The sequence below is a fragment of the Dermacentor albipictus genome, chromosome 3 (assembly GCF_038994185.2).
Source record: "Dermacentor albipictus isolate Rhodes 1998 colony chromosome 3, USDA_Dalb.pri_finalv2, whole genome shotgun sequence".
NCBI lineage: Eukaryota > Metazoa > Arthropoda > Arachnida > Ixodida > Ixodidae > Dermacentor > Dermacentor albipictus.
In genome coordinates this window covers 150,875,755-150,899,517 of record NC_091823.1, presented here as the reverse complement: position 1 = coordinate 150,899,517, position 23,763 = coordinate 150,875,755, and the positions used below count along the sequence as shown (strand labels likewise).

General features: G+C 46.4%; 1 protein-coding gene across 4 annotated transcripts in view; it reads right to left on the bottom strand.

The window, feature by feature from the left end:
- The window catches only part of LOC139056978 (uncharacterized), a 117,375-nt gene that overhangs the window by 50,444 nt on the left and 43,168 nt on the right, over positions 1-23,763 (bottom strand). For all 4 annotated transcript variants that reach the window (XM_070534761.1, XM_070534764.1, XM_070534763.1 and 1 more), the window contains exon 6: positions 22,362-22,459. In XM_070534761.1, the coding sequence (XP_070390862.1) occupies positions 22,362-22,459 (98 nt within the window). The remainder of the gene's footprint in view (positions 1-22,361; positions 22,460-23,763) is intronic.

The following is a 23,763-nucleotide window of genomic DNA, read 5'->3' as shown; positions in this document are numbered from 1 at the left end:
ATTTAACTTGAAATAATAAACTTCAAAGCATACTGGCGACAGCAGCATACAAGCATGCAGCTGTGTGACAATCTTAATGCATGACTGCAACAACTGGAAGGAGGCTTGCTTCTTCTTCAGTAAGCAGCACAAAGTCCATATTCTTGGCTTTTCTCGTGCAAACCAAAACGAGGCTCATTGCCAATGATCTTGTCTTTTGCTCTAATAGCATTTGTTTATCCTGTACTTAGAGCGTCGTTTCTCGCAGGTCATGCAGATGGTAGCAGCAATATCACAATGCCCAGCCTTGGCGCCCCCCATCAAGAGCAAGCCACTTACGTTCGCCTTCAGACAGATGGTTAATGTCTTCTTGAAAGCGGTTGAGAAGACAACATTGTAAGTAGATATGGTTGTGTAGGTAATATAATAAGTCAAGTTATAATTTAAAACTCAGGCTCCTTGGCCGCCTAAGCTTGATATGATGTGCAGTTGTCTGTGGTTGTAAATATTGCCGATGGTACAGTGCATACTGCAGGTATGACTGCTGATCCAAAGTATGCATTTGCATTTTCTTGATGGTCTTTTATAATGAGGATTTTCTTTGTGCAAGAATATTCACAGAATGCCGGGGCATTGTAGCATCATATTCTTTATTGTGCATTCACTGCTAATTTCGTATGACCTTCCTGCTACCAATTTATTTGCAGGAAAGAAATATTTGTTTACTCTCTATAATGAGCTTGTTATTTGCTCATTGCATTACACTCTTCTACCTTTAATTTATTCCCATATAATTATCAAAACCTTAAAATTTCAGCTGATCTAATTTTGAATACAGTATCAAAATCAAAATGCACCGGATTGCAATCTAGACTGCAAGGGATTTGAAGAAATTACAAGAAACCAGGGCCTCTCGGGAGCGTTAAACAAACGTTTCCGCAGGTAATGTGCCTAATTGTACTGAGCTAGCTGCTCACGAAAATTGCTAGCATATTTCATTTCACATAGTTTTGCAGGATATAGCAGGCCTATCATAGTCTCTGAGCACAACCTTACCTCATTTGCATCATGAAAATGTCTCATGCTTAATTTGGGACAAGTTTTGAAAAATGAATGTATCATAATTTTGAAACTACACAAAGTATTGGTTGAGGCTAGACAGTTTTCATACAACTTGACCATGTTGAACTTAGCCATTACAGGACGGAAAAAAAACATGCACAGGAGCACTCATTCAATGAAATGTGATGCTTGTGGTTATTTTCCACATGCAAAATGTACTTTTAAGCGAGAGAGGGCAGGTAGCCAATATACAACCATTGTGACTCATGCGGGTAGTAGCAACACAGGATGAGAAATGGTTGTGTCTTTGAGGTTCATTGAATATGTGAAAACTCATATACAGTACCCCTCCTATGAGGGGTAACCGTGCAATATGTTTTGGGCAAGAAAGACGATTGTTCTTGGAGACAAGAAATTTCAGGCTCTAGTTGAGAGGCTACAGAAAGAAGGACCATGTAAATAGTCACAGATTAACATAAACTGCATCGGAGTGGCTTCACAGTTTAGAGCATGAAGTGGGAGCATGAGGAAGGATCATAAGTTTAAATAAGGGAATACTACTTGTCAGTGCATTGCCAAGCTAACCCATTGAAAGAAGGGGGCGTGCTCTAAGAAAAATAGTTGACAACACATGCTAAATTTTCGAGGAAAGTATGCCAAAATGCCCATTCTTACTAAATTAGTAAATGAGAAATACACGATAAATTTTAGGATGCAGAAAGTGTAATAAACTGCATTGGAGAGTTGGATATTGTTGGGCTGGATGCATGTATTGCAGGGCAAATGAGAATGCCAGTGGGGATTCCCTCATTTTCATTTTGTGTGCACTCTCTGTAAAACAGTTCTCTTTGTCTCCTAGTGTAATAATGTTGTGTAAAAACAGTCATTTTTTAGTGCCTTGTGCATTTCACTCTTAATGTGCCATATCCCGTAAGCTTCTCACCTGCAGTACTTATAAAGTGTAATGCAGATATATTGCAGATTTCATAATGTCAATTTTGTATCAAGGTCACATACACACTCTTGGACAAATGTTTGTTGTTGAGAGATGTCATTGGTAGTCTTTAAACTTTATTCACTCTTATTTTCTATGGTGAAAAGGCTACTGTAAATTTACGTTTTTGCTGCTGTATGTGCCTTGTGTTCACAATGACATAGTGGTTTAGCATTCACAGTAACATGCAATTCCTTAATTTGCAAAATAGAAACTTCTCCTACCTTTCACTGTCTTGCCCAGTTGCCTGAGTGGTGCATTCTGCCCATTAATTAAGTTTGTTACTTTGACGAGCTTGTTGCTTTATCAAATTTTCCACAAAGTACATGTGTAATTGCACGGACTGAATTCTCATGATTCTCTTCTTATTTTGCTAATGCAGGATGCAAGATTCCAGCAATGCCATGCGCTGCATTTATTGGTCAAGATGCTCAGAGAATGGAGTCCCTGCACCTCGTGGTTAACCGTGAACATTTCTTTTTCTTTTGGAAAGCTAAAGGCCATTTGCTGCATCACTTGCATTATTGCAGCTCAGATGTGTACTATATTGTTCTAATTTTGAATCAATATTGGCTGTTCAGTATAAAAAATGACGTATAGCGTGAAGGACAAGGACTGCGAGAGACACACTCCACTGACTTTCAACAATATTTTATTGCGTTGCCACATCGCGTGTGTACACACAGAGGGGTCATGCGCAGAAAATGAAAGCCAGTCACAAGGGGTGTTCTAACAGCAAGTCATTGTAAAAAGAACATGGTCACTTGAAAAAAAAAAACACCACAATTTCTATCTGTTTAGATACAAAATTTCACTAGGGGTCAGCGTGATAGCGGGGGCACTAACGCACACACTACCCAGTTTTCTGGTGAAATCAGCTTCAATAATTTACCGGGTGAGCTGTGTCTCGCTAAAACTTTGTTATCTTAAAGAGGGGCATGCAGCCGCAGTCCCGGCAATGAATGCCCAAGTGGCCTTGAACAGTGTTATTGACGTTGTTATAGTGCTCTCTTAAACGATCATTTAGGCGCCTGCCTATCTGTCCAATATATTTACTGCCTCAAAATGGGAATTTGGGAAACCACATTCGTTGCACACATCGCAAAACGTTTTCTGTGCCCGGCAGAGCAACAACTCTGACGTGATTTAGGCGCGTTTACACACTTACAGAGCCTTGCCAGCTTTTCCGGGGCTGAGAAAAGGACTGTGATTTCTGCAGGTTCCCTAATCTTTTTTAGCCTATGGGAGACATCATGAACATACGGTAGCACTGCAAACCTGTGTCTTTCAACCGGCTGGTTCCTTGACCGAGCGCGCTCATCATGTTTTGTGCACTTCAGAAGCTGTTCCGCTATGGCTGAAATTAAGGCAAAAGGGTAGCCAACCCAAGAAAGGCAATCAGCCTGTGCAGCAATGCTATGTTGCATCTCGTGTGAGCAAGATTTATTGAGGCTGTTAAAGAGGCAAAGCTTTACAATATCTCATTTGACTTTGTTGGACAGACAGGCAGGCACCTAAACAATCATTTAGGAGAGCACGATAACAACGTCCATAACACTGTTCAAGGCCACTTCGGCATCCATTGCTGGGACTGCGGCTGCGTGCCCCTCTTTGAAGGTACGGAAGCTTTAGCGAGACACAGGTCATCCGGAAAACTATAGAAGCAGATTTCACTAGAAAACTGGTTAGTGTGTGCGTTAGTGACCCCTCTATCGTGCTGACCCCTAGTGAAGTCTTGTATCTCAACAGATAGAAATTCTAATGTTTATTTTTTTCAAAGGACGATGTTCTTAGTACAGTCACTTGCTGTTAGACACCCCTTGTGACTCATATTCTGCGCATGCCCACTTTTGTGCAAATACACATGATGCGGCAACGTAATTAAATATTGTTGGAAGTCAGCGCAGTCTGTCATCTCTCGCAGTTCTTGTCATTCAAGCTGTACGTAATTTTATCTAATTAATTGCAAACTATCCCAAGAAACTACCCTTGTTCAGTATAATTATAATGTTTGATACGACCATTTGCTGGCAAATGTTAACAGTGTGATGTTTAACTTGAACTTTTGCATGACTGCCTATGCCTGTGTTCTTTTAGTAACCGGAGTATGGCTAATTTATTAAACCATATTTGCTAATTTACATGCTCACATGCTATAGCATGCCCTAATCTTGAATTACTGCATCTAAGTGCAAATAATTTAGAAATTTACTATGTATTTTAATACACTGTCCACATTTTGTGCTCAGCAAACTCGTTAAAACAGTGGTTTGTTTTTATCAGGCCTCCTACTGCACTTTGCACCCAGGCACTAGTAGATGTGGAATATGCACTCTTTTGATTTATAGTAAGAAAAGAACCTATTTTCAAACTACATATTGTATATGTACCAGTGCCTTAGAGTTACAAAACAGAAATTTATATAAACTGGTATTGTAGTTAAAAAAACCGCTACACAGCACCTTTAGCCCAGAGAACTCTCGTTTCACAAAAGAGGACAAACTATGTAGGCACTAAAAAATTCTACGCATCTTTTGTGCTCAAGTAATCTTGTTGGCAATAGAAAATTAGCAATAAGGCTCCTGGCATAAACCTCACTTAAAGCATTCTATGCTAGGAAAGTATTGTTTCAGTCTGAAAAATGTTGGCCAGTTATGCTTTACATCGACTTTCCAAGCTTTTCATAATGCTTTGTGATTACATTAGTGTACAAAATAACAGGTGTCTTTCTTGTGCGTTTGCTCTGCATTTCAATTGCTTCCCTAATTCACCTTTGCAATATGCCTTTTTTTAAGGCATCAAAACTGGAATTTTCGTTCACTGGAGCTAATACTAAAAATTTATTGCTTTATGTGGCCCAAAACACTGCGAATCAACCCAGGCTCTTTCAGTGCCGCTGTACATAGTTTCTTCTCTAATAACAGATTTGATCAGTACATATATTTTAGGTACCTTTGTGGGGAATGTACATGTTCTTGTACTTACCGATGTGTTTGGTGATTGTGCATGTTTATATTTCATGTGATTTATGTATATGTTGTACTCTGTATTGCAGCATGCAATAAATATATTTGCGTTTTCTTGAAAATGCAGCATATATCTTACCAGTCTGTGTTGCATGTTATTTGGATATGGAAATCGTGATAACCTTGGTGTTGATATACATGCTCGAAAGTGTCAAGTTTGCTAGGTTGTATTTGTGCAGCGAAGACAGGTTTTCCAATATACACCATGAATTACTAATATGTAATGTGATCCACACGTATAGGTGTTGCGTATGCCCATCGAAGCTTCAAGGTCGGCTGTTCGACAGTGCGTTTGGTAGCCGAACTTGAACCTTCTGGCACACGCAATAGTTGCGCGTGGATCACTGTACATAGTAGTAATTGAAGGCGTGTACTGCCGAATCTGCCTTCCATACACGCTAGAAATAAAAGGGTGTACACCCTTCCAACACCCACACAGATGGGTGTTAATTTGGACAAGCACCCTTACACCCTAAATTTATTTTGCTGGACACCCTTCCTTTAGGGTGCTATAGTGGCACCCCAACTGTAGGGTGTAGACAACAGCACCCTTAGGGTGTTCGTCTGGCGACAAACTGATTTACACCCTTAAGGGTGTTCAAATGTTTAGTGTGTAGTATATTTTGAAATACGGTTTAGGTTCATGGTACTTCATCTTCGCGGTTCACAATACCTGAGATTCGCCAAGGCCCCACTATAATTGCCGATACCGCCAACGGCTACTATCACTCTGTGTTTGCACGTGAAAATGGCATCTTCGCTTAACATCAAAATACTTATGCTGCCTCCAGAAACAGTTACAGTTTGACCAGTCTGGTGGCCAACACAATTATAGATAAATCTTGACAAAAAATGGCTGTGGCTTAGCTAAGGTTAAGCCTAGGATGCGAAGCATACTAGCCTTTATTATAGTTGTTGAACCACTGTTTAGCCTGGTGTACTGCTGTTGCTTGGCTATATTTGGTTCGGCTAGACGAAGAAACAACTCATGCGTTACTCTGCTTCGCCTTCAAGAGTGGAACGCGACAGCGTTCCCGTCGACCCGCCAAGGGCTGTAAGACAATGGGCTACGGCGCAGCGACTACGCGCCCCGCATTGGACGGGGTGAGCGTCGAGCAGCGCAGCGTTCGGCGCGGCAACGAAATGTGCGCCTGAGCAAGCGACGCACGCCTGAGCCTTAGAAACAGCTCGTTTCTAAGGCAACACCACATTCACTAAGGCGCTTTTGTACCGCTTTGAAGTATCGTACTCGTGGCTGAGTGGTTGCGTCTCCGTCTCACACTCCGGAGACCCTGGTTCCATATAGTCTTTCTCTATCTTGCAAGAGTTTAGCCCAGCTTGCAGCTGTTGTGACGTCAGTGTACTAGCGGGAGGAGCGGGAGCTAGGCCGCCGTACCATCTGTGCGACCGCAGGCGAGCGCACGAGCTGAGACCCGGCTATGTAGCTACGCGGCCGCAAGCGAGCGCACGAGTTGAGCCTCCGCTTTTCAAGCTGTTATGACGTCATGTGGGAGCTACGCGGCCGTGCGCGGCACAGCAAGGAAGAGCGTGGTTGTGCGGCTAGTATGCTTCCCATAAAATAAAAGCGGTGGCCAAGATAGTATTCCAAATTGATTAATTGTTCTCTATTCCCTGTGGACTGCTAACTACTGCGGCATGTTATTGAGCACCTGCTACTTTCTTTTTGAAAACTAGGGAATGGTCTTCGGCTTTACAAATGCAGGAATTAGCAAGCTTGATCTAACTACAGGCGAATATTAACTTAATATTCACTCAAAATGCTAAGCCATATAAACTTATAAACACATTATGACATTCTTGCAATCTAATGACTTGTAATTTTATAGACAGCCCACATACAGGCAAGGTTTTAGCCATGTTAGGCAAATAACTTATACTTAATGCGTGACGTTGCTGCCAAGACGAACACCGCGGTGTTCGTCTTGGCAGCATTGTAGCTTGGTCAACGTAGCTTGGCAGCAAGCTTGGTCACCGCGGTGACCAAGCTTGCTCTATTTCTATTTACTTTTCTGAAGCTTTCGAGACAGTCTCTCAGTGAACAACTGATCTAATTAATCGGTGCATTGAGTAATCTGTGAGTGCAGTTCGGGATACCTAGTTTTATTTTTCAAAGCTCTAAGTTCAACTTTGACTCTATGGACCCTTCTGCCGTTGCTCTACCATCAGATGCGTTCCGTAGGGCTCGGTGTTCTGTGCCCGCTGCTCTTTCTGTACATTAACTGCTTTTATCGTCTACATAACGAAAACTGAGCAATATACAATGGAATCAAATATTATCCAGGTCATCGACTTGAGTGCATTTCATATCCTTCATATGGCGTACTCCATGGAAGGTGAACAGTAACTTTTGTATAAGCTCCTACACTACTGTCCTTAACTAGAAGCTCACCCCGATCGGTTTTCGATTATAGCTACCATTATATATTACCGAAAAAAGTGACAGCAGACTTGTGCTACATTGAAGAATCACAGTCCAATTCGCAGCGAAGTTGTTTGTTCCCAGTAGTTGCAGTATAAACTTCGGTTTCCTGTAACTACATCACAAACTTTAAAGCGCTACCCGTATATGACTGGCGCGGTGTCAAATTACGTTTTCGAGCATTTGTATAGACATTTTTACACGAGCAGTAATTAATAGACAAAGCTTTATTTCGCCAGAACATTTGAATAAATTCCCCCGCACACTTTTTGCTAAATGTGGCTTCGGTTTTGTTCTTAGTCTTCCCAGGGCAGCGGTCATATTAGGTCACACATTTTCTACATCACGAAAAAATTACCGATAACGTGCCCCTAATCAGTGATGGATTTCAGGGAGGGGGTTGGTAGGGCCACTCACATCGTCTCCCCCTTCCCCTGCAAGCCAAGCCGTCCGCATCTTTTGTCAGTTTTCTCGAAACACGCCCTATCCCCAACCAACGAGCTTCCTTTGAGCCCGTTGAGCTTCACCGTCCAGTGTTAGGGCTCGGCGTTCGTTACGAGATCCACGTGCACGGCAAGGAGCTGTACAAGAAAGTCCGTTGCGTGGTGCCGCATTGAGCATATCACCCCTAGGAGCCAACCATTTGCAAACATCGGCGCATGCGGAACCGTCAGACCGGTGTCCAGCTGCATTTTACAATATTTGTGTTCAGACGAGACCCTGAATGTTTAACGAAAACACCAAGGGCCGGAGGAATACATCACTGCTCCTCGCCTGTGAATTCACTCCTACTGAGTCGCGCTTCAATCACCATAGCCTGTGTACGTTGTGTCGTTATCAAGACCGTCATCGAGCGCGTTGTGGGCCACGGGCATTGCTCTCTTAAGAGCCATTTTGTTCTCAGCAACCCTTGTTGCGTCGTTTCATTGGTCTCGCTTCACCATCAATGAAACAAGGTATGTTTCCCTCAACAATATTCACAATTGGCCGTGCTACAACTTGGCGATTCGGGCAGAACGCCCCCACCCACCCCCTACCGGCGGCAGTCGTAGCGTCGAGCAACCACCCGACTTTATTATCTTCCAGACATATTACTGCTTTGCAGCTCCTCTCAGGCCCGGTGAATGAGTTGAAACCGGTGAAACTGAAAGTGTTCTTTCATGTAAAAAATCTCCAGATTTTCGGGGATGACAATTGCACAGGAGATGTGCTGCACTCCGGATATTGTCTGCAGGGTGAATCTAGGCGGCGTCCAATGCACCTGGCAGCGTTCTCTTCGCACGTCAACAGCATCTGTTTCGACTCAGACAGCTAATACCACCGGGCGAATTTTGTAACCTGCTGGCAGCGCACGCTGCGGCGTGGGTTCCAGTCACTTTGCCCGCAACCATACAACCATACACGGTAGTTAACTGCAAGCCCCAACAAAACTGTTTGCAAGACAGTTATTTTAGGCGGCACAAGTCACGCACGAAACGCTATCCACGGCTTAAAGAATGCATTTCCTTCTAAACTTGTAGTCGCACAAAGCTAATGAAACTCCCGGTACCTTCGTGTTGTGTTTATTTGTGTCACCGTTGTAACGTATGCTTATTAACTGTTGATGAAATGCAAACACCATCCGTTCTTCCCCACCGCTAATATGTACCACACTGCAAACGTGATCCAGTATTTTTGGTGCTTCCCCGTCACAGGAGCTCGTGCACTCGAGTGACACGCATATTGTGATGCAGCAGTTCTCGCGACGTTTATTCCCCGTCAAAGATTGGGCGAACCGACCACGCCCACAGCACGGATCACACTCGAGAGCCAGCCCCACAAGCGATGATAAAGAAGAACCCCATATGAACCCAACATGATGATGATCATGTACAGATGACAAAGAATAGCTTATAAATTCCCACATTAATGTCCCCTCGCTCGAGAGCGGCCATCCTGGCCGCAATTCAAAGGGGCAGTGAATGTCTCGCGAAAGGCTTCATACGGGAAACGTGGACAATCTCAGTGGCGCGGCAGCGGCGGTCATTTGGAACAATAACTGGTTCCACGCGATAGTTAACCGGAGAAGTCTGCTCCAAGACTTTGTAGAGATCGATGAACTGAAGCCGAAACTTGTCACTCAAGCCAGGAGTACGAATTGGTGTCCGGAGTAGCACTTCCTCGCCAGGGCGCAAACACACGACGCGATGACAGGCATCGTAATGCTGCTTGCGGTCCTGTTGCCGTGCTTCGGTGTTGATGCGGGCGAGCTGGCGACAACGCAGAATGTGGGACACATGTTCTTCACAGGAGGATGGACATTGATGGACAGTTGCCGCGAAGAAAGAGAGTGAAGACAGGAAGAGGGCGAACGACCATAGACAAGGTAGAATGGCGAGTAACCGGTCGTGCGTCGAACGGCGGTATTATATGCAAAAGTCACGAATGGCAAAATTGCGTCCCAGTTTCTGTGATCCGGGTCGATGTACATGACTAGCATGTCTGGCAGCGTGTGATGAAATCGCTCTGTGAGGCAGTTGGTTTGCGGATAGTAACTCGAGGTAGTCTTGTGGCTGGTTGCGGAGGCTCTGAGTACTTCGTCTAGTAGTTGCGAGAGGAATGCTTTTCCACGGTCGCTCAGGAGGACGCGAGGAGCACCGTGACTCAGTATTAAGGATTGAAGTATGAATGCAGCAACTTCAGAGGCTGAGGCAGAACTCACCCAAGTTGTTTCGGCGTACCGTGTCAAGTGATCAACAGCTGCCACAATCCATCGTTTACCGGTGAGAGTCACAGGAAGAGGACCATACAGGTCAACGCCAGCGACCTCAAATGGTTGCGACGGACAAGGAACCGGTTGCAGTTGTCCGCTTGGAGCTCATGTAGGGAGCTTTCGACGCTGACATAGGGCGCAGGAAGCGACATTATTCGCTACACTGGTGGACAATCCAGGCCAGTAGAAGCGACCTTTGATGCGGTCATAGGTTTTCTGGAAACAAAGGTGACCAGCAGTCATGTCGCCGTGAGAAGCCTGCAGGACGTGCGCACGTAGAGAGCGTGGCAGGGCAGGAACCCAGCGTTGACCGTCAGGGTGATAGACATGAAGGTTTAGGACGCGGCTGTCAATTTTAAATTGCGTCAGCTGACGATGAAGGTGGGCGTCAGGGGGGCGCGGATCTCCTTGAAGGTGGTCTATGATGCGCCGACAGTAAGAGTCGGCAAGTTGATAAAATTGGAAGGATTTGTTGTCGTGTGGAGGCATCTCTTCGACAGTGGCCAACAAGAAAGCATGTGAGGAGGGATCGTGCGAAAGCTTGTCACGGATGGTAGTTGGAGGTCCATTGCATGGTGTCGTAGGAAGTGGACAGCGAGAAAGCGCGTCTGCATCTTGGTGTTTTTTTCCGCACTTGTAGTTAACAATGAAGTCGTATTCTTGCAGACGAAGAATCCACCGACCAAGTCGTCCAGACAAGTTCTTCAGCGTTGAAAGCCAGCATAATGCATGATGGTCTGTAACGATCGTAAAGTGGCGGCCGTGAAGATAAGGTCGAAACTTCTGCACAGACCAAAGGATAGCTAGGCATTCCTGCTCCTTGATGGTGTAATTCTTTTCGGCCTTTGTCAGAACGCGACTTGCGTATGTGACGACCCTATCAAGTGTCGTCTCGCTGTAGGAGAATGCCACCAATTCCGTGACCACTAGCATCCGTATGCAGCAGGGTAGGAGCAGCTTTATGAAAAAGGCGTAGTACTGGTTCAGACGTGAAAGCGCGCTTCAGATGGGCGAACGCAGATTCACATTCGGGAGACCATACAACGGGAACATTAGAACCTAGTAATTTGTGCAGAGGTGACGCTATTGAGGCGAAGCCTCGTATGAATCGACGAAAATAGGAAGCGAGGCCTAGGAAACTACGCAAACCTTTGGTCTTTTCGGGACGAGGGAAGTGCTGAACTGCCGAAACTTTGTCAGGGTCAGGACGAATGCCATCTTTGCTCGCAATGTGACCTAGTAATTTGATCGTCTTCCTTGCAAAATGGCATTTCTTGGTCTTTAGCTGAAGTCCAGCGTTGGCAAGGCACGTGAGAAGTTCATCCAGACGTTGCAGGTGCTGAGATAAGGCTGACGAAAAAACAAAAATATCGTCCAGATAGCACAGGCAAGTCTTCCACTTCAGACCACGAAGAACGGTGTCAATCATGCGCTCGAACGTTGCGGGCGCATCGCAGAGGTCGAATGGCATGACATTAAACTCGTAGAGCCCATCTGGTGTTGAAAACGCTGTTTTCTCGTCGTCCTCATGCATAGGTATCTGCCAGTAGCCGGAACGCACATCGATGCTGGAGAAGTACTCGGCACCCTGCAGGGAATACAAGGCATCGTCTATTCGCGGCATAGGGTATACATCCTTGCGTGTGATCATGTTAAGTGCTCGGTAGTCGACACAAAATCAGACAGAGCCGTCTTTTTTCCGAACCAAAACAGCGGCGGAAGACCAAGGGCTAGCAGAGGGGCGTATTATGTTTCGTTGGAGCATGTCGGTGACATTCTCGTCGATGACTTTCCTCTCGGCTAGCGATACGCGATACGGTCTACGGCACACGATGGAAGTGCCATCTGTCTCTATCCGATGCGCCGTTATTGAAGTCCTTCCCAACGAAGCTGAATGCGCATCAAAGTAAGTTTCATGTTTTTGGAGCAAAGCAAGCAATTGTTGTGACTGCGAAGGTGTCAGATCAGAACTGATGGCAGGTGCAAGAGCTGAAGGAGATGCGGCCCGTCCGGTACAAGGAACTTCAGAGGAAGCAGGTGTAAAGGAAGCGACAGATATAGACTCCGATTCAGTGGCGCAAGCCAGTGTAGTACCTTTAGGGATGAGAATCTTTTCGGATGTCGGGTTTGTAGCGTAGAGAAGTGCAGAGCCATGATCAAACCTAACGAGCCCTGATGTAAAGGCTATCCCTCTTGCGAGACAGCATGCAGATGGTAATACGAGCACGTCGCCGCAGTCAATGACGTCAGACGTGATGGTAAAAATGCTTTGATGGCGAGGAGGTAGCGCGGTATCTTCTGCAGCAAGCAAGTGAAGGGGTGCGACATCTGGATGAAGTGAATAGGTCGTGTCAGTCATATGGAGAACGTGTTGCCCACAGCAGATGGAGGCGGAGGCCGTAGGAAGAAAATCCCATCCCAATATGAGCTGCTGGGCACACGAACATAGCACTGCAAATTGTACGTAATGCAGAAGCCCATCGATGGAAATACTAGCAGTGCACATGGCGATAGGTCGAAAGGAGGCCCCTTGAGCAGCGAGTAGCGAAGGTCCATCATAGTGGTCGTAACTTTCTGAAGTCGCGAACGGAATTCACGGTGAATGACTGAAACACTAGCACCAGTGTCTATTAAAGCTTCTACTTGTACACCTTCTACTACAATCAATATCACAGTGCGCTGACGCGATGGAAGAATTTCTGTCCTGTCGTTCGATGCAGCTTTTCCTCCAAAAGCTGCATAACTCAGTTTTCCGGACGACGCTCGGCGAATTGAGAAGCAGGTCTCAGTGGGGACGTAGAGCGGCGAAGGGGTGACGGCGAGCGGCGTCTCGCAGGACGTTACGTATGAGCCGTCTCAGATGCTACAGTAGGCGATGGAGTGCGTCCGCGCGGTGGACCATAAGGACGGCGTTAGTTATGCAAGCTCCCTAGACGTTGGAAAGTAGCTCCGGGCGAAAATGCATCCCGTTCGTATACGTCATATCCGCGAAGCTCGACTTGCTGGCGCTTGCGGCAAAAACGTGCTATGTGGTCACGATAGCCGCAGTAGTAGCAGATGGGACGAGGAGGACGCCACTGCGAATAGCAGGTTTGGGTAGGTGCGCTGGTAGTCATGGAAGCGATTGGGGCCGGTGTTGGTTTTGGAGGCATCGGTGGAACGATGACTGGACTAGCTGCGGCTACTTGTGCGTAAGTTGATGGGGCCCTAGGGGCTAGAGGGTCCGTGTACGCTGCACCAGCCATGGACGCCAATCCCTCCTTGATGATGTCTCGCAGATTGGTATCGGAGGCTTGAGAAGGCGTGGGCCCTGCGGCTAAGCCAAAATACTGGAGCTCTTTTCGAATTATTGCGCGTATCATTGCTCGTAATGCAGGGTTGTCGGCGGTAGTCTTTGCAGTGGTGTCTGGCTGCAACCGTACTGATTCTAATTCGTCAAGGCGCTGGCAAGTTGCGGCGATATCAGCGACGGTAACGGGGTTCTGGATGGCTAAAGCACTGAAAGCAATAGCTCCGATGCCTTTGAGGGTGTGGCGAACCCTGTCTGATTCGGTCATGGCCGTGTTCACGCGTCGACAAAGAGCAAGCACATCCTCGATGTACGACGTATAAGATTCACCGGGTTGTTGCTTGCGAGTGTCGAGCGTCTTTTTGTGCGAGGGCAGAACGAACAGCTGGTGTTCCGAAGATTTGGCGGAGCTGCTGTTTGAAAGCACCCCAGTTCGTGAAATCAACCTCATGGTTGAAAAACCAAGTCTTCGCTACTCCTGTCACATAAAAAGCGACGTGACGTAGCTTGGACGCATCGTCCCATGGTTAGCTGAACTCACAGGGTCTTAGTCGTCCAGCCAATCGTCGACGTCTTCACCGCGAAGTCCAGCAAACAGATAGAGATCACGCTGGTGCCCACTGACAACCCAATACAGAGAGGCTGGGTTAGCCGAGGCCGAGATGGTGGAAGTAGAAGTGCCTGTTGGCTCGTCCTGCGACATGCTGGCGGACAGCTGGCACAATCGGCCACCCGATCGAAGCTCCAGGAGGTTGAGCGGGGAGTCGGAGGACCGAAGAGCACACTCCACCACTTGTGACGCAGCAGTTCTCAAGACGTTTATTCCGCGTCAAAATATTAAGGTAGGAAACAAGCAACTGCGGGGCGTGATTATACACCGAAAATATTTGACAACCATGTTTTTGTCTGTGTGCAGCTGTAATTTACATTTTCTCCGAAGAAGGAAGAGATCTAGTTGGCAAGGGATCATTAAGGTCTTCACTCCTCTAAAAAAAGCCCTACAATTTGCAGTCGAAGGCACTACCTCTTCAGCATCTTCCCAACGCAGCCATTGAAAGCAAACAAAAACGAGCATCTATGGTAATTTAGGGTCAGCATCATGTAGCGTATTGCTTCCTCTTGAAGACAAATGTCAGCACTCTACATCTGCCTGCAACCAATGTAGCGAACATCGAATCAAAGGATTAGACGTGATATCCTCGAGGGCTTGGTACACGTCTGTCACTTTGTAAGGGCCAGACAAATTGTAAAGTTTGTTGGCACACAAGCCCATGAATGCATGACGCAGCACGTCTTCGAAAAGCATTGATGCCCCCTGACAACTACAACTTTTCATGATCAGTTCGAAGAAAATTACGGCAAGCATGAAAATGGCACGTACATCAGTCGTATTTAAAAATGTTGAAGTGGCTTGTGTTCTCCGGTTATCGTAAACGCGTGTGCTGGAAGTACAGCGTTATGTTCATAACAGGGAGAGTGGGACGCACCATAAAAATTTCGCCCTCCAATAATCGGTCACACAACCACTCGTCCTTTGCGAAAGTGCTGGGAAAATATGGTAAGCTTTCGTTACGTGAGGCATACAAATACCAAAACGAGTCAATGCAGGCCGCGAAAGACTTCCCCTGACCTCAAAAAGATATGACCAACCAAATATACATACAACGTACGCATCGAGTGAGCAACAACCAAAACCACCTGTTTCCAGTGATAAAGTCGATAATCTTTCTATAGTGCCAGAATACACCATTTCGGCAGCACTTATACGACGAAACACTTCTTGAGCGGTCAAATCAGACCTTATTGATTTCGAATGAGAGTAATTTCCATAATATTCTGCTCTTACGAGTATCAAGAGAGGACATTGAACTTCAGAAACACGTTGTCGGCAAATCATTCCCAGCCACCCATATCAGCAAGATGATCCAGAAGAAACCTATCAAGAGCTGTGAAGACAAGGGTCTTGCTACACCTATTCCGTGAGTGACGTGCACAATTCAGGCGTCTAAAGCATCATGTTCGACGAAACGACCAATGTATCTCAAACATCGAAGCGAAGACTTGTCCTGCCATCGGTACACGGGAACATGGTACGAGAAGACTTTCACCCATTCGTCGACCCGCACAGTGGCAGCGATTCTGTAGACTCCAACGTAACCGAGCCCATCGTGAGAGGAAAAGTACTCGCTAAATAGGTTCTGAAAATGCTGAGGAGCCGAGAACTCTACTTCGGCAGGTGAGTTGGCATAGCGTCACGATTCACAACGTCATGATGTGAGAGGTATGTGGTGCCATTTGAAATATTAAGTCATGTTCCCCAAACGTAGTTCCCTCCCCTTGGTTTAACCATGCGCTCAACTTGTCGTTGTCCATGTCATCGCGCCTTCATGCGGTCAGGAATGCACTAGCGATAATGGAGGACATAATTTCCTCCTTCACCACGGCAGCGAACAATTGTGCTCAAAGCCCACTCTTCCACCAACCTAAAGGTCCTCGCGGCACGAGATCGGTCGAACGACACTTTTTATCCAGTTTTGAGACTCACTTTTGCTCTGTCGCTAAAACTCTCGAAACCATCGCCAACTGGAGAGGACTGCAAAGCGCTGTAAAATCGAGGCCACTCCTCGTCGCTGTTGGTGATGGCGAGCTTAAAATGGCGATAGTTGGTCCTTCAGACTTACTGGCGTACACACCCCCGTTGTGTCGCCTCTGCCACAAGGAGTGTGTCGATGTACACAGAGCAAAGAGCACTTTGACAGACACCGTAGCTGTTCTGAAAAAATGAATGACGATTACGGTACTCCATAATGATAAATCGGATGGCAGCTCTATACGTGTTATTATTTCGCTATATATTGGCTGGCGCGGACAACCTGTCTTGCGCGGCACATTGCAAACGGAGCGAAGAGTGGTGAGGCTGCGTCGCAGATCGCGAGAGGCAGCAAGTGGTTTACGCGTAGGTGTGATTCACAGCAGCCGCCGCAGACAGACCTCCACTGAGGCAGTGCTTGGTTTCCACATATGGTGCCGTTGGACGCGCTCACCGCATGCCATTGGTGAACAGACAACGGGAGATGACTTTGACGTCATCTCCTAGCGACCGTCGCCGCAGAGATCATCTTGCGTGGCACTACACTTTCCTTCTCACGCTTTCGCCATAGCCTCCTCCTCTATTTTTAGTCTCATGGTTCCCCTGCCCTCTCTTTCTCAGCTTTCTTTCTCGCGCTACCTTCGCTGTCGCCGTATTTTATCTCCACTGCACTCCCCATTGGCTCTTTCATCATTCAATCTGCTCGTTCGCTAGGTTACGCTGCGGCACGCCACCGCTCAACATAGGAAAGGGCGCCTATGAGCTGAGCTCTAAAAACGGCGAAGAGCTATTGACGCCTCTCTACGACCAAGCCGTAACGCTGGCGAATGAGCCTGAAAGAGAGCTTCAGCATCCTCTCATCACGAACACACAGGCTCACAAGTCTAGCACTCAGCACTATCTAGAGACCCTCTACAGGATGTCGGAATTAATCCCACATTGGATGATGAGTTAGCAGATTCCAAATCAATATTAACAGAAGCGATTTTTGGAGTCTGCGCTCTCTTCATTTTTATGCCGCCTCAGCTGTGTAACATCACAACAGAAGACGAGGCAAACGTAGTGATGGACATTGCCCAGCAATATGGGTCACCTATTGGAAGTCATGCTCCGATAGCTGCAAGTGGTATAAAAGCCGAACTGCGGCTATGGCGGGAAAATTGGTAGCGGGAAACGCAATTTCGAATAGACATCCCTTTGACTCTTATTTAGATCAAGATAATCTTGAAAATACTGCCCACTCTTCCTGTCAGCATTGCCAGCACCGAAATTTCTTTCTCCACACTCCATTGCCTTAAAACATGGGAGCGATCACAGATGCATGCAACGCAAAAGATTTGCCACATATGACACTTAACTTTCCTCTAATTTTCACTGGATTGGACATTGGTGTCTTGAACAGTTGCTTTAGAACTATCGAAAACACTGCTAGTAACGGCACTATGGTACGGCAAATTTGAACGCATGAAGTGGCTTTCTACAACGGCTGTAATTATCCTACACGTAAATAACATTAACATTTGTAGACCAAGAAATTTTGCCTACTTCTGTAAAATATAAACAATGTGCCTTGTGTAGTTGACCGAGTACAAAGGAAAAACCAACTAAACACTTCGTACAACGCTTTAAAATACGCTATATATAAGTACAATAAGTACAATAAGTACAAATATAAGTACAACGCTTTGTGGGAAGATGAGTGCTTAGCAAAGGTTTCCGAGCACGAAATTATAATACACACTTCCAAGTATTTCTACATCTCACCAATAGAGTGGACATTCCCTCAAATAATTAATATGAGATGTTTTTGCTCTTTCTTTGGCTCTCCCCTTTATAGTCACAACATTTACTAAATATACAAGCTCGGTCAAACATCCAGTTTTGTTCAGAAAACCACGAAATGTGGCATACAGGACTTCAGAGCGCTTCTAGTCGCGTTTACAGCCTTAGCTATGATTAGAACATCCACGCATTGTCCTCGCCCATAATTTGTCTTTGTTTAGGCAGGTTGATGGTATTAAGAAAATTCAAAAAAATCACAGGCGATTGAGCGATGAATGCGAGAAAATTACATTAGCATCATCAATAAAATGTGGGTTTATGTGCAGTGGCGAAGCAACAGGGGGGGGGGGGGCGGGGGGCCGTGGGCCCCGGGTGGACGGCGCCACCAGGGGGGGACGGGGGCTGTCATACAAGTCTGAAGACATCCGAAAATTGTCGATATCCTCGCCTTCCTCGACCACACCTGTGGGGGAGGGGGGGGGGGGAGTTGACAGAAGAGCTATCGGCCCCGGGTGCCAGACGACCTAGCTACGCCACTGGTTATTGTGCAAAAATTTGATTATGAAGCACGCCATAGAGCGGGAGTCTACAGTAATTTTGATCACCAGGGGATCTTTAATTTGCCCCAATGCACGGGACACGGGCGTTCTTGCATTTCGCCCCCATAGAAATGCGGCTACACTAAATATAGTTGCACCCCTTTGGGTGTATATTTGCCACACAACAATATTCGTCATCTGTCTTGCTTGCGTTTCTTTTCGTGAAAACGCTGCACTCGTTACTTTCCTGTCCAGAATATTCTGCCATGCTGGCAACGCGCATGCTGTTCGTGACTTGGAAGTACCGGACTCGCAACGTTAAAGAAAGGAAATGCGGGCAAGACAGATGACGATTGTTCTTGTGTGGCAAATATACACGCCGAAGGGTGCAACTGTTTTTACACTCTTAAAGCGGTTGCACCCTGTGGGCTGTATATTTGTCCCACAACAATAATCGTCACCTGCCTTGCCTGCGTTTCCTTTCTTGAAAACTCGGCGCTCACTACTTTCCTGTCGAGAATGCTGCGTCACACTGATAATGCGCATGCCATTTGTGAAAGGAAACACGGGCAAGACAGATGACGGTTATCGTTGTGGGACAAGATAAGCCACAAAGGGTGTAAATTTTTCTAAGAGTGCGGAGTGTATCGCGACCGGTATTTGATCCCGCGACCTCGTGCTTAGCAGCGTCACACCATAGCCGATAATCCACCGCGTTAGTATTACATGGCACCTTTTTGACACACGTCCTGTCTCTTTGAGCGGTGTGCACGCATCGGAAGTTTCTCGAAAGTTATCGATGGGTCTATCTATACAACAAAGTTTGTAGACTATACAAACTACAGAAAAAAGCGATTAGGCACATTGCTAATGTTGACTACTATGCACATACGGGTGAATTATTTAAGCGGTTTAACATTATCCCAATTCATCAGCTTTACGAGTATTACCTAGCAATAAGATATAAAAAATCCGTGCTCAATAGCAATCGACCATTTTTGGATATTTTTCAACTTGAACCATACACTACCCCATACCCTACTCGTCACCAACAACACTGGATCATTCCATTGTGCAGAACACACTTTGGCCGACAAATGCTTCGCTTCACTGTTCCTGTTTTATTAAACAAATTATTTAAAAAAAGATAATAATTGAAGAATGTGGCATACGTGCTATTAGGGAAGCCCCTTTATCATGAAATCAACGCAATATTGTTTATCACCAACTAAACTTTCAGTGTATATTGGAATTTGTCTTCATGTAATATACTGTACAATTTAGCCGTAAAGGAATCTGTATATCTATATTTTCATTTCATGATGAATCTATGTGTATTACGACTTGTAAATATGAACCCCTTCTTGCTATGAACGAATTTTGTTCGTCTGTCCTCATTGCATTCCATGTATCAGGGAGGCTCGGGTTCCCCTCAAGTGACTGATGTCACTTTTATCCCGAGCCTGCCCTCATCCTTGAGATGAAAAATAAACTGATTTTAATTTTTGATTTGATTTTGATCTGGCTGTCTGTTGTCACCGAACCTTCTGTAATCTGATTTTGTCGCGCAATGCGAAGGGTGTAGAACTTTCTGGAAGACACGCAGGCACCAGCGATCACTCTGGAACCTTCGATGAGTGATGTATAAGAGCCGACGCACTCGACCCGCAGATCAGATTTCGACGATCGCCGACTGCGTTCGCCGCTATCGTTGTGCTTTAAGTGTAACCTGTTTTTGTCGGCGCAGCTTCGCCCTATAAAAGTTAGCTTCGTGTTTCACAGTATTACTACTGTGTTCGTTACCGTCCCTACCACGTAACATCATGACCAACGTCATTCTCTTCAGCGTGCGGCCCCACTGAATAAGGCGTAGAGGTACAACAGCTGCGTCGCAAGTGGTGGAGGTTGCTCTCGATCCTTTGACCCTCTGCGACTTCGCGTTTTCCTGGAGCATCGTGCAGGTCGCCGCTTTCTCCGCCTTTCCGCCACCATGGCCCTAGAAAAGTCACCGAGATTCTCCGGCCATGCACAGAAACGGTAATCCGCGTCTGCCTAAACCGGCCGCTCCCTCATAGGCCGTCAACACTTGGCGGCGCGACCCTGTCATGTTCGCTGGCCTCCGTGATGCCGATGTTCGAGTTTAACCGGTGGGACGATTATCACAAACTTCGAAACGTCGTCTTCTACCTCGCTGACGTTGCCAAACTTGGTTTCTTAATGCCGAGAACGCCTTGCCTGACTGTGCGTCGTTCAGATACCAACTTCGGCATGTTTACGGCACTCCAGATGTACGCTCTGTGGTCTCCCCAAAAAATATCGACGGAAGCACGCAACTTTCCGGCAACACTTACACCACTTATACCGAAGATCTATGCCCTTTGTCGCCGTGTTGACGCCACCATCAGCGCTATTTTTGACAACATGTCAGTAGGCTTCAACAACAAGAAGACAACAAAACCTGTAGACACGGGACGCCTCAGAACTTGTCAAGTGCTTCCCCGTCTTTGCCATCGAAGCGATCGAAGCTGCTGGCACGTCTGGGCAGAACGCTGGACAAGACGCATCGTCAAACATTCACCGCAGGCTTTCCTGCACGTATGTTGTGTGATGCAGGTTTATCAAACAGCATCATGTACAAAATTCAATTGCAGAAGGCAGTTACCGGCACAGATCTCTCACAATGACGATATTGAGCTGGCCTTCTTCCCTTTTTTAGGTATCTTTGTTGGCGGGAGGATTGCCGCGGAGCGTTGCGTAATCTGGGCGTACAGGGACGCGCACGCAAGTATTTCACCGCATAGCGGCCAGAATATCTTCCCAAATGATTATCATGTCCTCCGCAGTCCCGTCAGATTGCCGGGCATGGTTTTAAAGTACCTACGAAGGACATTTACTGCTGTCCGTGGACGTGCCGTGCGTAATCTTGATCGCATGGGAAATATGGTTTTCTCTGAACCTAGGTCTCGAACCTCGTTTTGCAGTCACTCGCGGTTACCGGCCTAATTACTGTTTTCCCGGCTTTGTAACTTCGCCAAGCACATTTAGTGATAACCATTTTAACCACGGATAAGGCCACGCGTCTAACAACGGGATTAGTCTCCTTCGCATTCATTTTACCCAACATTTGGTGTAGTATGTGACGCTTAGGGTAGATAGAATGTTCATCTTTCCCTTCCGTGGCCATGAGTGTGCTAATAAAGGCAGCATTGATGCGTCCATATAGCATGTATAGGTTTCATTACCAGTTGCCTTCACCCAAAGAGTTACTTCACCTACACAGCCATGGCCATGAGTGGTAGCGCATGGAGATGTCTGTTTGGTAGTGAGTTGTGGATTTACACACATTGTACGAGAAATTTTTAAGAATTCCTTATTAGCGGCCAGCTTTTTCCGAGATTTTATGGTCTCAATCCAATGTTTCATTCACAGTTGATAGAATACAGATTCTTCTCCTAAATTCTGCCAATTTTATTCAAGCGTTTTCAGCGTTACCTAATCAGAGCATTCGTACATTAACATCTATATGAATATGGAAGTTAGCCTCAACTAAAAGTTTCCTGACAAGCCAATCTACCGTAGACCACGTGCAAGAAACAATGAACGAATACTAGTATTGCACGAAGAAAACATGGCCGAAGTGCATTAAGGAGTGCATTTTGATTTCTGAGCGTACTTAACCTAGTCCAGTAAAGCGCCATGGTGTGCGATTTTCACAACAAAATCAATCGCATGACAAATCATTTTGTAGGCCCTCAGTGCTTCGTTGTACAGGCGTGTAACTGAACCCAGGCGACAGGGGCATTGGCTTTCCTTATAACCACCACCCACATCAATTTTCTCTTGCGCAAGCAGAATGCAATCGAAGATACTCTAGAGGCCGAAAAAGCTGAAGCCTAAAACATACTCACTTGCAGACCACAGAAAAAGCACCAAGACGACCACGATGACCACGAAAAGGACGGCCACCGCCACCAGGAATTCCTTGAACGTATTGCTCCTCGCCTCCCTATATGATACGAATAGATAAAAGGAACTCAGTGAAGAGTGTGAAAAAAAAGAATGTCGCACTTTCGTCCGATAGGCGAAGAATCGACCGTGATAGCCCAAAATTAGGCAGCCATGCGAAGTAAGAAGAGCAGTTTTATCAGCCTTATGTACTTTGAAACGTCCACTCACTAATTAAATCACCAAGCTTGAAGTCACGCGCGCATAGGCAAACATGATCAAATCTCACTCGATTGCCACTGACACTCGCTGTCAAAACGCTGGCACGAGCAATATAAGCAGCACCAGCGGCCGAATCGCCTTTCGTGCTACCATATGCTTGAACCATATATGCATTAAGCAGTGAGAGCACTGCGCCCAGAGAGTCGTAAGCCCTCGGCAGGTCTAGGCTCTGTACCCACCGCAGATCGCTTTCAAGATAGGGCCCGCACGGCCCCGCCATACGCAACTACCGCCATGAATAAAATCCCTCCCCCACCCTCATTCTGCTGCATTGCGCACGGTACAAGACCGCAATACGGCCAAAACCTAGAGGATGTTGATACGCTGCGCTTCCTCTCACCGTCGACCCTCACGCGTCATCGAGCCACCATCCTTCTCGGCTCCCCCCTCGCGCGCTTTCACTGGTACCCGCAGCATAGATGGCGCGGCCGCGACGGTCGACTTAATAAGGAACATCACGGCAATGCGGACGCCCCCTGCCAAATTGGGCTTGGACTCTACATATATCTTGAAGGGGCAGCGCATTAAAACGAAGACAGAAGGCAGGAACACACAGGGTGGCGCTGAACTCACAACTAACTTTATTCGAAAGCATACACAAACTTATGTACCCAACCCATAGCCACGTACTCTCCAATCGATGGCGTCATTATCTGTGCGCAGGCAAGAAACGCAAAACCCTGTAATCTAATGGTACACTATGACGCGGCTTAAAAATTCAGATTCACTGTCATGCAAATTTAACGATGGCATGCTTACACAACACCACCCTTTTTTCCTGATATAGTAGGCCTCAATAATCTCCCTCGTGGTCTGATTTTTATGCGCGGAAAGTACTGTGGTGTTTTAATAGATTGGAGTACACCCATGCTTAGAGCAATGCCGCGCGACATGCGAGTAGGCATTACCCGCTAGCGAGCGCCTACGCCCAGATAATATAATATTCAGGCAACGACCTGTTTGACCGATATAGACGTGACCGCAGGAAAATGGAAGCTCGTAAACAACTCCCATTCTACAGTGCACAAACGGGGAAGTATGTTTCCCGTTTGTAACGCGTCACGCACACGCTGCCTCTCGCGA